Raw genomic sequence first — 14,547 nt, forward strand, 5'->3', positions numbered from 1 at the left:
TAACAGCAAAACAAATTAGTTATGAAAATATTACCTGAATTTAAAAGAAAAAAACCACCAGAATAATACAGGAAATGACAGCCAGACTCTCCAAGGACATTTTGAAGGTGAGAGTCTGTGCTCACATAGAACTTACCATGTTCAAAACTTCTGCAGGCACTGCATTAGTTTGAGTAGCTTCCAGATAGTGTTTCCAGGAAAACTTCTTTGGATTAGGATATCCTGAGAAAATATATACACATATATCTGTCAAAAGATTACTCAGAGATTCCCACGTGCTAAAAAAGCTTTATAATAGCCCTGTTACCCAAAGGCACACACTTTATCAGGCCCTATGCTCAGAACTTTATGTTTTATCTGACATGTCTTGTGCTTGCCTCTGAGAGGACTAAGGTGAATGAACGTAAGTACTCATTCACTGGCTCACTCATTCACTCATCAAAGTCAAGCAGTTTTGTCAAAGTTAAATGGCAGAACCAAGGGATAACAAGGACTGACTCCCATGTTCCAGGTGTCTTAGAAGTTTGACAATCAGCCATCTGACTTCACAGTATAAATCTGAAAAAAAGACTGAAAATCTTTCCCTCCAATAATTCTGTATCTAGTAAGACTTTATTCTCATTATTACATCTGTGTATTACAATGTTTCATAATGGATGTATTTATCATTACATTTTTACTTGATTTCTTTTATGGTTTTAAGAATGGATTGTACTATGTAACCCAGCCTAGTGATCCTCTTGTCTCCACCTCCTGAGATCTGGGACTATAGGCATGGGCTACCATAACTAGCCTGTCACTGATTTTTAAGAATATGTAGGCTTACATTTAAATAAATAAATAAATAAATAAATAAATAAATAAATTTTTCTTTCTGTTGTTGATTCCCACAGAAAATCTATGTGCCTGATGATTCACCTTTACGAAGATGATATATGTTTGACATATCACAAAAGTCTTTTTTCAAGTTTCTTTTGACTCAGTACCTTGATTGTCTTCAGGTCTGCATTCTTTTATTATAAACTGCTTTTGTCAGAGGTCTATCCACACTGTGTTATTCTCTTTTTTCTTTCTAGTAGTAATTATACTTATTTGTCAGGTCTATGTTTACCTTTTACTTTCCTAATTATTTTGTGAGCTATTTTTCCTTAATCTCTATTAATTTTACAATTGTTTTGCTGAACTGAATAGCAAACAATTTCTTCATTTTCATAAATAATAAAAGCAATTAGCACTATGAACCTGTCAATGTTGTCACTGAATGCAGTATTACAGATAATGTGTTTTCCTCTTTCATGTTCAGAATTTAAAATCTGCAACTGTCCCAAATGAATTATTGTCTACATATTGAAGAGATATTCTAGGTGGCTAATTATTGTATTTAAATATTTTTAAAATCTACTTTATTGCATATGGTAATTCAGAATTTCACATGGCATTTTTGATTTGGAGATGTGAAGATTTCTTTTTGGTGTGACATGACACAAAATCAACAAAAAGTCAGCATGTGACTTTTCAGTGCAAATGATGAAAGTCAGAAGAGCCTGGATCAAAGTATACCCAGTTCTAAATGACCACAGATGCCAACCTAGAATACATTACCCAGTCAAAATGTCTATTACAGTTAAAGGGGAAAGAAAAATCTTCCATGACATAAATAGGTTGAAAGAATGTCCACAAAACCAGCCCTTCAGAGAATTCTTGAAGCAATACTAAGAGATGAAGAAAGGAACGTCTATACCCAAGGGGTAACAGAAAGAAACTAAAGGAACGTATAACTGTGGAAATGCACAGTTAGACCAAGAATGCAGACAGAAATTAAAACAACAGGAATCAATACATATCTTTCATTAATTACTTTAAATATCAATGGACTCAACTCCCCAATTAAAAGACACAAGCTAGTTGAATGGATTAAGAAACAAAATCCATCCTTTTGTTATCAGCAAGAAACCAATCTCACGTTCAAGGACAGGCACTACCTTAAGGTAAAGGGATGGAAAAAAAAAATATTCCAAGCAGAAAAAAGCAAGAGTTGCAATTCTAATATCTGACAGAATAGACTTCAAACTAAAACTAATTAGAAGAGATAAAGAGGGCCACTTCATTCTGATCAAAAGAACAATTCATCAAGAAGATATTATAATCGTGAATATATATGCACCAAACTATGGTGCACCCAACTTCATAAAAACAGTACTACAGGACTATAAGACCCAGATTAATCCCAACTCATTAATAGAAGGAGACATCAATACCCCATTGTTTCCATTAGATAGGTCAACAGGACAAGGAATAAACAGAGCAAAATCTGATTTAAACAATGCCATACATCAAATGGACCTAATAGAAATCTACAGAATATGTGATCTGAGCACCAAAGAATATACCTCCTACTCAGCACCTCATGGAACCTTCTCCAAAATCAACCATACACTGGGGCACAAAACAAGCCTCAACAAATACAAAAAAAAAAAAAAAAACTGAAATAATTCCATGCATTCTCTCAGACCACAATGCAATAAACCTTAAAATCAACACTGGAAGAAACCCTAGTAAATACACCAACTCATAAAGATTAAATAACGCACTCCTGAATAATGAGTGGGTCAAAGGAGAAATTAAGAAGGAAATAAAATATTCCTGGAATTCAATGAAAAGGACAGTAAAACACAACAAAATTTCCGGGACACTTTAAAAGCAGTTTTTAGAGGGAAGTTTATAGCACTAACTGCCTGCATTAAAAAATCGGAAAGAACACAAATAAATTACTTAACATTGCAACTCAAGGCACTTGAAAAACAACAAGAAATGAAACCCAAACCCAGCAGACAAGAAGAAATAACAAAAATCAGAGCAGAAATTAATGAAATAGAAACAAAGAAAACAATACAAAAAAATCAATGACTCTAAGAGCTGTTTCTTTGAAAAGATAAACAAGATTGAGAGAACCCTTAGCCCAGTCAACCAAAAGAAGGAAAAAGCACCTACAGATCAACAAAATCAGAGATGAAAGGGTAAACATCACAACAGACACCAAAAAGATCCAGAATATTATAAGGGAAGACTTTAAAAACATACATACACTACTAAATTTGAAAACTAAAAGAAATGGATGTGTATCCAAAATCAATGAATTCACCAAAACCAAACCAAGAAGAGATCAACAGCTTAAACAGGCCCATAACATATTAGACAATTAAAATAGTAATACAATACCTTCAACTAAAAAATGCTCAGGTCCAGATGGATTTACAGTAGGATTCTACTAGATGTTTAAAGATCTATATCCAATACTACTTAATTTATTCAAAAAGATAGAAATGGAGGGAGAACTTCCAAATTCTTTCTACAAAACCAGCATCATTCTAATACCAAAGCCAGGTAAAGATATAACCAAAAAAGAAAACTATAGACCCATATCCGTAATGAACATAGATGTAAAAATTCTCAACAAAATACTTGCAAACCACATACAACACACATCAAAAAGAACATCCACCATGATCAAGTAGGCTTTATTCCAGAGACACAGAAATGATTCAATACACGTAACTCAACAGAAGTTATATATAAATGGACTCAAAGACAAGAACCACATGGTCATCTCAGTAGATGCAGAGAAGGCCTTTGATAAAATTCAACATGCATTCCTGTTCAAAGTCCTAGACAGAATTGGACGTGAGGGAACATACTTCAACATAACTAATGCTATATCCAACAAACCCACAGCCAACATCATTCTAAACAGAGAAAAACTGGAAGCATTCCCATGAAAAAATCAGGAAACAGACAAGGTATCCACTGTCTCTACTCCTTTTCAATACAGTGCTTAAAACTCTTGCAAGAGCAATAAGACAAGAAAAGGACATTAAAGGAGCAATAATTGGAAAAGAAGAGGTCAAATTATCCCCTTTTTCAGAAGATATAATATTATATTATATCTAAGCAAGGCCAAAATTTCTACCAGAAAATTCCTAGAAATGATTAATACTTTCAGTAAAGTGGTAGCTTACAAAATTAATCTACAAAAATCAGTAGGGTTTATATATACCAATAACAAGAAACCAGAGAAAGAGGACACAGAAACATTCCCTTTCACAATAGCTTCAAAACAAAACAAAACAAAACAAACAAACAAACAAAAAACTTGGAATAAACCTGACCAAAGACATTAAAGACCTCTACAATGAAAATTTTTAATCTTTAAAGAAAGACATTGAGGAAGACACCAGAAGATGGAAGGACCTCCCATTCTCATGCATTGGAAGAAGTAACATTGTAAAAGTGACCATCCTACCAAAAGCCATTGATAGATTCCAATGCAATGCCAATCAAAACCCCATGATATTCTTCACAGAATTCTAAAAAAAAAAAACTCATCCTAATATTCATATGGAAACAAAAAAAGACCATAGATAGCCAAAGCAACCCTGAGCACTAAGAGCAATGTTGGGGGGATTACTATACCAGATTTTAAACTGTATTACAGAGCAATAGTCATAAAAACAACACAGTACTGGCACAAAAATGGACTCATAGATCAATGGAACAAAATTGATGACCAAAATATGAGTACATGCAATTTCAGCCACCTGATATTTGACAAAGAGGCCAAGAACGTTCACTGGAGGAAAGACAGCGTGTTCAGCAAATGGTGCTGTCAAAACTGGCTCTCCACCTGTAGAAGAATGAAACTAAATCTCTATATTTCACTTTGCACAAAAGTCAACCTCAAATGGATCAAAGACCTCAATGTGAAACCTGAAACTCTGAAACTGTTAGAAGAAATCATTGGCAATACTTACAAGATATAGGTGTAGGAAAGAATTTTCTAAACCAGACTTCAGTTGCTCAGGAAACATCAAAAATCAACAAATGGGACCTCATTAAACTAAAAACTTTCTGTATATCAACAGAAGCAATGAAGGAAGTGAAGAGAAAACCCACAGAGTGGGTGAAAATCTTCACCAGCAACACATCTGACAGAGGCTTAACATCAAGAATATACAAAGAACTCAAGAAACAAATAATCAAGAAAACACGTAACCTTTTATTTAAAGATGGGCTAAGGATCTGAACGGGGAGTTCTCAAAAGAAGAAGTAAAGATGGCCAAGAAGCATCTTAAAAGGTTTCAGCATCATTAGTAATTAGGGAAATGCAAATTTAATCCACTTTAAGATTTTATCTTACCCCAGTCAGATTGGCTAAGATCAAGAGAACAAATGATACCAAATGTTGGAGTGGATGTGGGGAAAGGGGAAATCTCATCCACAACTGGTGGGTTTGCAAACTTCTTCAACCTCTATGGAGAGCAGAATGGAGAAAGAACCCTTAAAAAACTAAAAATGCACCTACCAGTTTGACCCACATCTTGTCATATACCCAAAGGACTCATCCTATTGCAGAGACACTTGTACATCTATGTTTGTTGCTGCTCTTTTCACAATAGCTAAGAGATGGAAGCAACCTAAGTGTCTCTCAACTGATGAGTGGATAATAAAAATGTAGTACATTTACACAATGGAATTCTATTCAGCAGTAAAGAAAGATAGAATCATGAAATTTCAGGTAAATGGATGGAACTAGAAACTGTTATACTAAGTGAAGTAACACAGATTCAGAAAAACAAACGACATATGTTCTCCCTCATATGTGGATCCTAGCACAAAATCCTTATAAGTGAGTATATAGCCAGACATAATTACAAGAACCAGAATAATGAAAAGGAATTAGGGAGGTAAAGGGAAAGAAAGAACCTGAGAGAGAAGAATAGTAAGAAACAGGTGTTACTAAGGAAGAAATGGATGAACATGGGGTTGTTTAAATGGGAGGGAGAGAGGGTTATACAAGGAACCTTGGGGATAAAGGGAAAGAAGGAGCTCAAGAGAGGTGGAACCATAGAAGACTGGTATTATCAAGGGAGAAATGGGAAAAATGGGGACACTTTTAATGGGGAAACCATGGCAGAAAGATTAGACAGTGAGAGAGAGAGAGAGAGAGAGAGAGAGAGAGAGAGAGAGAGAGAGGAGAGATAAAAAATGCCTAGATAATCTTAAAAAAACAGAGAGAAATATATTAGCAAAACAACACACTAACAAAATATACATACATTCTACAATGCCTAGGTAATCTTAAAAAACCAGAGGGAACCATATTAGTCCAACAACCTACTAACAAATTATACATACATTATCTCCATGTGAGTACATGTGTATAGCTAAAGTCTATGTATAACAAAAAGCAATGCCAGACAGGAGATATCTTCAAGTTGTTGGCTAGGGTGGTCCAAGAGACTCCAAAAATTACTGAGGCTATTGCCACAGCCCTTGATTGCCTCCCAAAACTTGAAGGTAAGACCCTACTGCAGAAGACAGAACATACTTAAGATACAGGATTTGAAGCAATAGAGCTGCAAATGACCTGAGGCCACTTCACCTGAAGGCTAGCTCTCATAGCTTTGGAGAGCACCATGAAGGTGCCAAGGGAAAACATCAATCAATGCTCCAACTTCAGCTTCAAGAACGAAAGACAACATCAGTGGCCAGCACAGAATGTGTCATTGGTGCAGTAGTGGCACTTTTGTTTTGGGGGCAATCAACAGCAACCTAATTTGACTAAAAGCCCATTCAGAGGGAAAAAACTCAAGTGTGGTACTGTAAACATAACCTAATACTCATGGCTGGAGTGGTCATAGATCTTAGAGAAAACCCCAAGATGGTCACATCACTAGACTAGTATGATTTCTTACTATGTGCAAAATATGTATTCTTATATTTACAGACAAATATCTCAGGCACTATTCATCAAAGAAGCTCATTTTGCCCTAGCCAGAGACTATTTCCAGGTACCACAACTTTTCACACACAGTCATTGTCTATGAATTGCCCAGGCCCAAGGGACACATCTACAATGTAACCTCTACATCTAAGGCTCATGGAACACAGAACAGAGATAAAGAAGAGGACACTAATGAATCTCTCAGTTCTCAGTAATGAAGCTCCATCATGCAGCAGAGCGCCAGGAACATAAAAGGTCACAAACGGCCAAAGTGTAGAGATCAGAGTCCTTGGACCCCTTTATTAAACTTCACCCACCCAAGGCTCAGGGACCATCATGGAAGAGGAGGCAGAAAGATTTTAAGAGCCAGGGAGGAGGTGAATGACCATATGGAAACAGAGTCCTACAAGCTTCTGGGAACCTACTCAGATGACTCTACGGCAACGGTGTCAGCATACACAAGTCCCATGCAAACTCAGGCAGACAATAATGCAGTATAAAACTGGGAAAATGAACAGCAGGTCCCAATCTTATCTGAAGGAATGTTGGCAACTGATTGATGGTAGATGAAGAAGAGCTGATCTTACTAAAATAAGGGACTCTAGATAGCCTGACTAGACTCAATGAACAAACTTGCACTGCGGAATGGCTGTGGACACTGACAACCCACTGGGCCCTTTACAGGAATGACAGAGTACATGGGCTCCAGTTGGGGGGGGGCATTGGAGGGTCCCAGTAGGGATGGGGATATAAAGATAATCAAGATTGTTTGAGATATTCTGTATGAAATACACAAAAAATCCATTCATTAAAAAAAAGATATTACAAAAAAATTGTATTAAGACTTAGCTCAAATTTTTTGTATTTGTTAAGCTTTGATTTGTGGCCTATGACGTGATCAGTTTTGGAGGCTTCATGTACCATTGAGAAGAATATGCATTCCCTGTCTGTTGGCTGGAGTAGTACATATATATATCTGTTAAATTCAGTTGATCCAAGGTATATTTTAGATCTAAAATTTCTTTGCCTACATTTAATTTGGAAGAACTCTCTAAATAAAACACAGGGTACTGAAGTCACCTGCTATTGTTGTATCAGGACCTTTGTGGCCATTTATGCTTTAGTATTTGTTCTATGAAATTAGGAGCTCTGATATTTTTATAAATGTTTATAACTGTATCATCTTCATGGGTTGTTTTATTAAAATGTAGTGTTCCTCTTTATCACTTATTAAAATAAAAGCCAGCATGTATATGTTGAAAGGTTTATAATTAATATGGATATACATTAATATGATCTAGCTATGTCATACAAAAATGTTTTATAATAAAAACTAAAGCAGTATGCCAATTCTCTAAATATTTCCTAAAATTATCTAGTATCTCTGAGCACTTTCCTTCTTTTTTATACATTTTATTAAATATATTTAAAAGCCATAAATGAAGTGGACAACCTGAAAATTATTCACAGCCCACATGTGACCAGATGTGGACTCAATCTAGAGCCTCCTGGAGCCCATCAATTTATGTATATCCCTGATCCAGGTAGCATGAATCCTGTATAATGCTAATAGATAGGCATCTAATTTGGACTGACAATGTCATGAAAATGTAATACTGAATTGTTTGTTTCATACAAGAAAACACAGAACATGTGTAAGATTGGTTGCAGAGTCTTGATAAGGGCATCTTTGATTTTTTTTTTCCTTTAGGAACCTACACAGAAACATATTTGAGTCTCTAGAACATTCGTGTAAAATACTGGAATCATGTTTAACTAGCATAAGTCCTTACAGCCCTATCTTTCTGGTCTATGTGGCCATCCCATAGAGAATCATAACCATCATTATACTTACAGCCAATGCAAGGACAAAAAATCATAGGTGTACTAGGACAAGAATTTCTAAATAATGCACAGGAGATCCATTTAATAACCAACAATGAAAGGGATCTTCCAAGAAGGAGCAGGTTCGATCAGAACAGAAGACACAAACTGAATGGGCTAAATAGCACTGCATCAAATAGTGGTTTAAGTGGCATGAACTTTGGACAATGCCATAGTAATGCCATCTGATTATCAACACTATGCATGGTAAATGTAATCCTCTACTGTCTGTTCCATATAAGAGTATCAAATTCTTTTTCTTCTGATGATGATGAGGAGGCCTGGTATTTTACATGACTTATGCAAAGAAAGACAACTAAAGTGAGGTCAAAGCTATGGCTCATGTCTCCTTACCTGCCATTTACGTAAATCAGAACTTCTGAAGGGCTGCTTTGAAGCTTACTCAGTGCTGCCTAACCATAAGTTCAGATAAAATAATGAAAATAACAAGGATCATGTGTCTAGTAGCAGCTAAACTCTGACTGCCTTATTCCATCATTGTAAGAGCCAGGATTATCAAAGAAGGTCCCTCAGACAATGCTGACTTATCTGTTTTGGATGGTGCTACAAGAAACAGGGGAGCTCATTCAGTGTCCAGGTCTTCCCCTGGAAAGTTGTCCAAAACAGAAAGCTGACACCCATATACCCATATAAGGCTCTATACATTAGGGAGAGGGGAGGTCTTTCTCAGATCCTCATTCTCTCTCTCTCCTCTCTCTCTCTCTCTCTCTCTCTCTCTCTCTCTCTCTCTATATATATATATATATATATATATATTACATGAAATTAAGTGGGGGTAGTAATTGGGGGTGTAGATAGGCAAAGGGCTTAAATATTATCAAAATAAATATATTTTATGAAATTCACAAAAATTCAATTAAAAATTATAAAAAAATAAATGAATGCTGAAATAGACTTCCCATTTTGAGTGTCTTGGATGCCAGAAGTCTTGTACTCCTATTTAGCTCTTCACAAATAAAAGATTTTTAAAATCCTTCTGGAAAAATAACTCAAGTAAGACTGATAACATGCTGTATAATCTGTCACCTGATCATCTATCACTCTTTGATCTCTCATATGGAGTATCACATATCTAGCATTTCTCAAGAGAGGTCTTTAAATTTTGGTTCTTTTGAAATGTATGCATGTATATATGTAGCCAGGCTGCCTCAAATTTTCAGCAGTCCTTCAACTTTTGGATATGGGATTAGAGATATACATCACCATACAACACCATAGCCAGATTCAGGGAGTTCATTTCATAATTGCTTTGCTCAAAATACAGCTGTGTTGAAGTACATCCAGAATACATTATGTAAAGAAATGAACACTCCCCTGTGTCTAGCGAAACCACCAGAAAACATGTCTGTACTGCAGTAGCTCCTACAGGACCCGGCCTTTCCTGCTGCCCTGCTTTATGAATAGCAGCCATTTAAGACCTGATAAATTAGCATCCTTGCTCCCTTCCTCCTAATCTTAGGATAAAAATTAATAGATTTTTTTTGTGTTTTTCTCTCTCATTAAGTAAATAATATTCCAGTCAGTGACATTCTGCAACTACCTCTTATATAATCTTTGTATTGTTCTTTGTTAACTCCTTATCTCCCAAATGTGCCTCATACTTAATGTGTTCAATTAATAACTGTTTATCTCTGAAATCCCACCTATATCAAAGGAATATATGTACAGTAAGTAGCTTATTATCACCAATGCAATAATTCTATGAGTAGTGAAAAACAGTTACATTGAAACTAAAGATATTTATATTTAGTATAAATTTTTCTATTATAATTTTAGTTCCACATGGAAATTATGAAGTAATTATTGGATACCAAAACAATATTCTACATGATCTTCACACATCTGGAGGCCAGTAATTGATGTCAGGTGTCTTGCTTTACTGATCTCCACCTTATTCTTTTAGACAGAGTCTCTAACTGAACTTGGAATCATGGCTAGGCTTGCTTGCCAGGGAGTTTCAGGATCCACCTGTCTCTACTCCCACTGCTGCTGGCGTTTCAAACATGCACTGCTGCACCTGGCATTTTTTGATGTAGATGCTATGTATCTCAGCTCAGGTCCTCATGTTTATGCAGCAGGCACTTTACTGACTGAACCTTCTCTCAAGACCCCTTGCTGTGTCATTGTTTCAAATATCATTGTGATGTATTCCTCTTCAGGGGTATGGAAAAGTTTGAAAAGCTCTGATGTTAGTCTTTAAAATGTTTGGTGGAAATCAACAGTGAAGTTATCAAGCCCAAGGCATTTCTTTTGCAGTTTTTTTTTTTTTTTTTTTTGGTCTTTTTTGAGACAGGGTCTCCCTGCAGTATATATTTTTATTTTTGATTTCATCTCTCTACAAGCTATTTTATTTAAAATATTTTACAGATATGAGTATGACTTATTGCATGTTCTTATGTATCAAGAATTGTGGAAAAATGTTTAACAATGTCTTTGTCAACAGAAAGTTCACAGAAAGTGTCCTCAGTTCAAAATATTTGGTTTTACTGCCGGTCTTTTATTCTTTCCTTTTTAATTTAATTTTTTGAGAATTTTATACATGAGTATTGTGTTAGCATTATTTACATTCCTTTCAGTCCCCCTCCAAATCCTCCTATGTTCCCTCATTCCCTCTCAATTATGTGTCCTCTTCTTTGGCTATTATTGTTACACACACATATATACACAATATACATATATATATATATAATGCACTAGTTCATTTAATATTGTTCATGTGTTCCTATAATGCACCAAGTCCATTAGTGGTGCTTGTGTGTACCTGTGTTTACGGTTGCCCCTGTGGTGTCTGATAACCTCTAAGGGAGCTAGTCCATGGAGAAAACTCATTCTCTCTCACTCAGCATCCACTGAAGGCCTTTAGCTATTTACCTTGCGGTGGGACCACATGAAATTTCCCTTATCCACTTTGGCATGTCAACTGGGTTTGTTATTATGAAGATCTTGTTACATTGTAATACTGCATATATACATTGGTGCAGCTTCCCTATCATGTCTAAAATGTATTAACAAGCATCAGGGGTATTGTCCCTCTGGCTTATGGAATCTTTCCATTCCCTCTTCCATGACGTTTTTGAGCCTTATGTGTAGAGGCTTCATTGTAGATGTATCACTTAGGGCTAGGCATCTCACAGTCACTTATTGTCTGTATCTGACAAGTTGTAGAACTTATTCTCCTGCTGCAAAAGGAAGCTTCTTTGATAGAAGAGTAGCTCTCATAGCATCAGAAGCTACCATGCAAGGAGAGAAAAGTAATCAATGGTCCTATGTGCCAGGGAGAAAAGCAATCAGTGGTCCTATCTAGACGTAAAGACTGTGAACTACAACGCTGACCAGCCCAGCAAACTATTTTTATTGGTGCAATACTGGCACTCTTATCTTGGAGGTAATCAACAGCTGTCTAATTAGACTTAAGAACTACTCAAAAGGAGGGAATTCATGAATGGCACTGTAAATATAGTTGAGTACTCATGGTTAGACTGGCCACAGACCCTAAAGAAGAATTTATTTTTGTCACTTTCCTAGAGCAAGTAATTTCTAAATATATTATAAACATGTATCTTTATATTTACAGACAATTGTATTTTTATTCTTTCTTATACCTTAATTTTCTAATATTATTGTTGGAAATATAAAAACTTCTGCAAGGTAATCTGAAAATGGTTATCAAATGTTTAGAAATTATTTCCATAATCTACTTATATTAATAACTACTTATATTAATCAGAATAATTTTACTTATATTAATCACAAAGAAACAATAAGTATATAATTTCATTAAAATGATGTCCTGGACACATTTGTTTACTATTAGAAGAAGAAAATTTAAAATCCAATACAAAAGAAAATTAGGATAAACTACGGTATATTTGTATTATAGATTATTATGCAGTCATTAACAATCAGATTCTCAAATACTATTCAAAGTTCATATGCTCAAATTTTATTTCCAGTTTTAAAAAAGTTACAAAGGCAGTATGGACAGCAAGATTACAACTCTAATTTTTAACTGCAATTTGTCAAACAAGTACTAATTGGAAAAATGAACAGAATTATAATAGTAAACTGACATGATGGGATTGATATTTTACAGATATATTTTTATCTGTGTGTGTGTGTGTGTGTGTGTATGTATGTATGTATGTATGTATGTATCATGTGTGTGTGGATGCCTGGGGAGGTCCAAAGAGGACATCCAATCCCCTAGAGTTGGAATCACAGCTGGCTATGAACTACCTAACATGGATAATGGGAACCAAACTCAGGCCCTCTGGAAGATCAGTAATTACTCTTTACCACTAAGACATCTCTTAGCAACAGGATTGATATTTTAACATTAAGTAATGTTAATGTCAATGATTTACATTTCATTAATTTTTGGCACTTTATATAACAAGTAATTTTAATTTTTATTATAAATGTGTTCATTATATTAGAAGATCACAGCTTCACTGATGATTATATATATGAAGGTCCAATGGTAAAAGAAATGTTGATTCATAAAAAGTAGAATTTAGTTGCCTGAGCATTCTTTATAGAGAAAGAAAGCCTGATTCCTTTACAATGTTTCTATAAGATGTGGGAGGAGTTCATTTCTTTGTAAAATGCTTTAGGGACATGTCGACATGACTTTCAATCAAAATGGGGAACAGAAGGATAACATTATGCTCCCCTGGAAGCAGACATCATCCAGTGGGGGGATCAAAGTAGAGCTTCGTTCTGGGACCCTTGGCAGGCAGTATGCTTACCTTATACAGAGCACAATACCACATGCTATGTAAAATGGCCTCTGTAACTGTCCCACAGAGAGCAAGCTTAATATTTCTTCCACTTATGCAGCTGCTATCATATTAAAATACCCTTATTGTGGAATGAGGTGATATTTACTAGAAACTGAGCTTTTTCCAGATCAAGAATCAAACATATTTCCTTGGTTCATCAATTTACAGAGCCAGCCTATAAAGAATTCTGAATAAAAGGCCCATAAGGGGCTTGCCACCTAGGCACTTGCAATAGCAATCCCAAGTGTCTATATCATCTTAACTCCATCCCCATAGCTATAGCCAAGATCTTACCTCTTTTCACATACTCTGATCCTTCCTAATGTTTTACTGCTACTCCTTTCTATTATGACCTACTGTTGCCAACTAATCTCCCAAGCCTATCTGCATCGTACTTTGACTCTAAACGCTGCATTACTATCTCTAAAATTTGCAAATAGTGACCACAATGTCCCTGCTCTCCTAATTCCTTATTAATATTCCAGCACTGAACTGTCCCTATTTTAGAATCTTACCTTCAGAACTAGAAGATAACAAATCTACTCAGTTTGTCCTATTTTGCCCAGAACAGCACACCATTATAAAATTCTCTCTACAAAGCATTTCTTCCTCTTTCTGGGAAGATGTTAGCTCTTTGACTAATCACCTTATTGTTTATAACAATCGCTTATTAGTTTAACAATCATCTCACCAGTCACTGTCTGCTGTCAGCCTTGAGATCCAGGAAGGTAGCTCATTCCCTGCACTAGAGCCTTGCATAACCTCAGGTAGTATCAGATTACAACATCTTGAAACAAAGCAGTCTCCTATTCATTGCATGTTGACCAAGGGGGCATGGGGAGGGGTGTTCAAGGGAAGGAAGACAGAATGCAGTGATATAAAAGAAAAAGGGGAAAATTGGATAGAAAAGGTTTAATGCCAGATGGGAGCAGGGAAGAGTAGGGAGTAAGGGGAGAGATAAGAGCCTCCTAAAGACCTTTTGGAAAAAGTCATGTGGAAACCTACTACTGTAGAAGCTCCTTAAAATAATATATACAGTATACATATAGAATATAATATATACAGTATAGAAAATAGAAA

General features: G+C 35.6%; 1 protein-coding gene across 1 annotated transcript in view; it reads right to left on the bottom strand.

Moving 5' to 3' along the window:
• L3mbtl4 (L3MBTL histone methyl-lysine binding protein 4) overlaps positions 1 to 14,547 on the bottom strand; it is a 354,152-nt gene that overhangs the window by 273,597 nt on the left and 66,008 nt on the right. Inside the window, exon 7 of the mRNA XM_008834704.1 lies at positions 137 to 222. Within this exon, the coding sequence (XP_008832926.1) occupies positions 137 to 222 (86 nt within the window). The remainder of the gene's footprint in view (positions 1 to 136; positions 223 to 14,547) is intronic.

This window comes from Nannospalax galili, unplaced genomic scaffold (genome assembly GCF_000622305.1).
Source record: "Nannospalax galili isolate Female #2095 unplaced genomic scaffold, S.galili_v1.0 scaffold155, whole genome shotgun sequence".
Classification (NCBI taxonomy): domain Eukaryota; kingdom Metazoa; phylum Chordata; class Mammalia; order Rodentia; family Spalacidae; genus Nannospalax; species Nannospalax galili.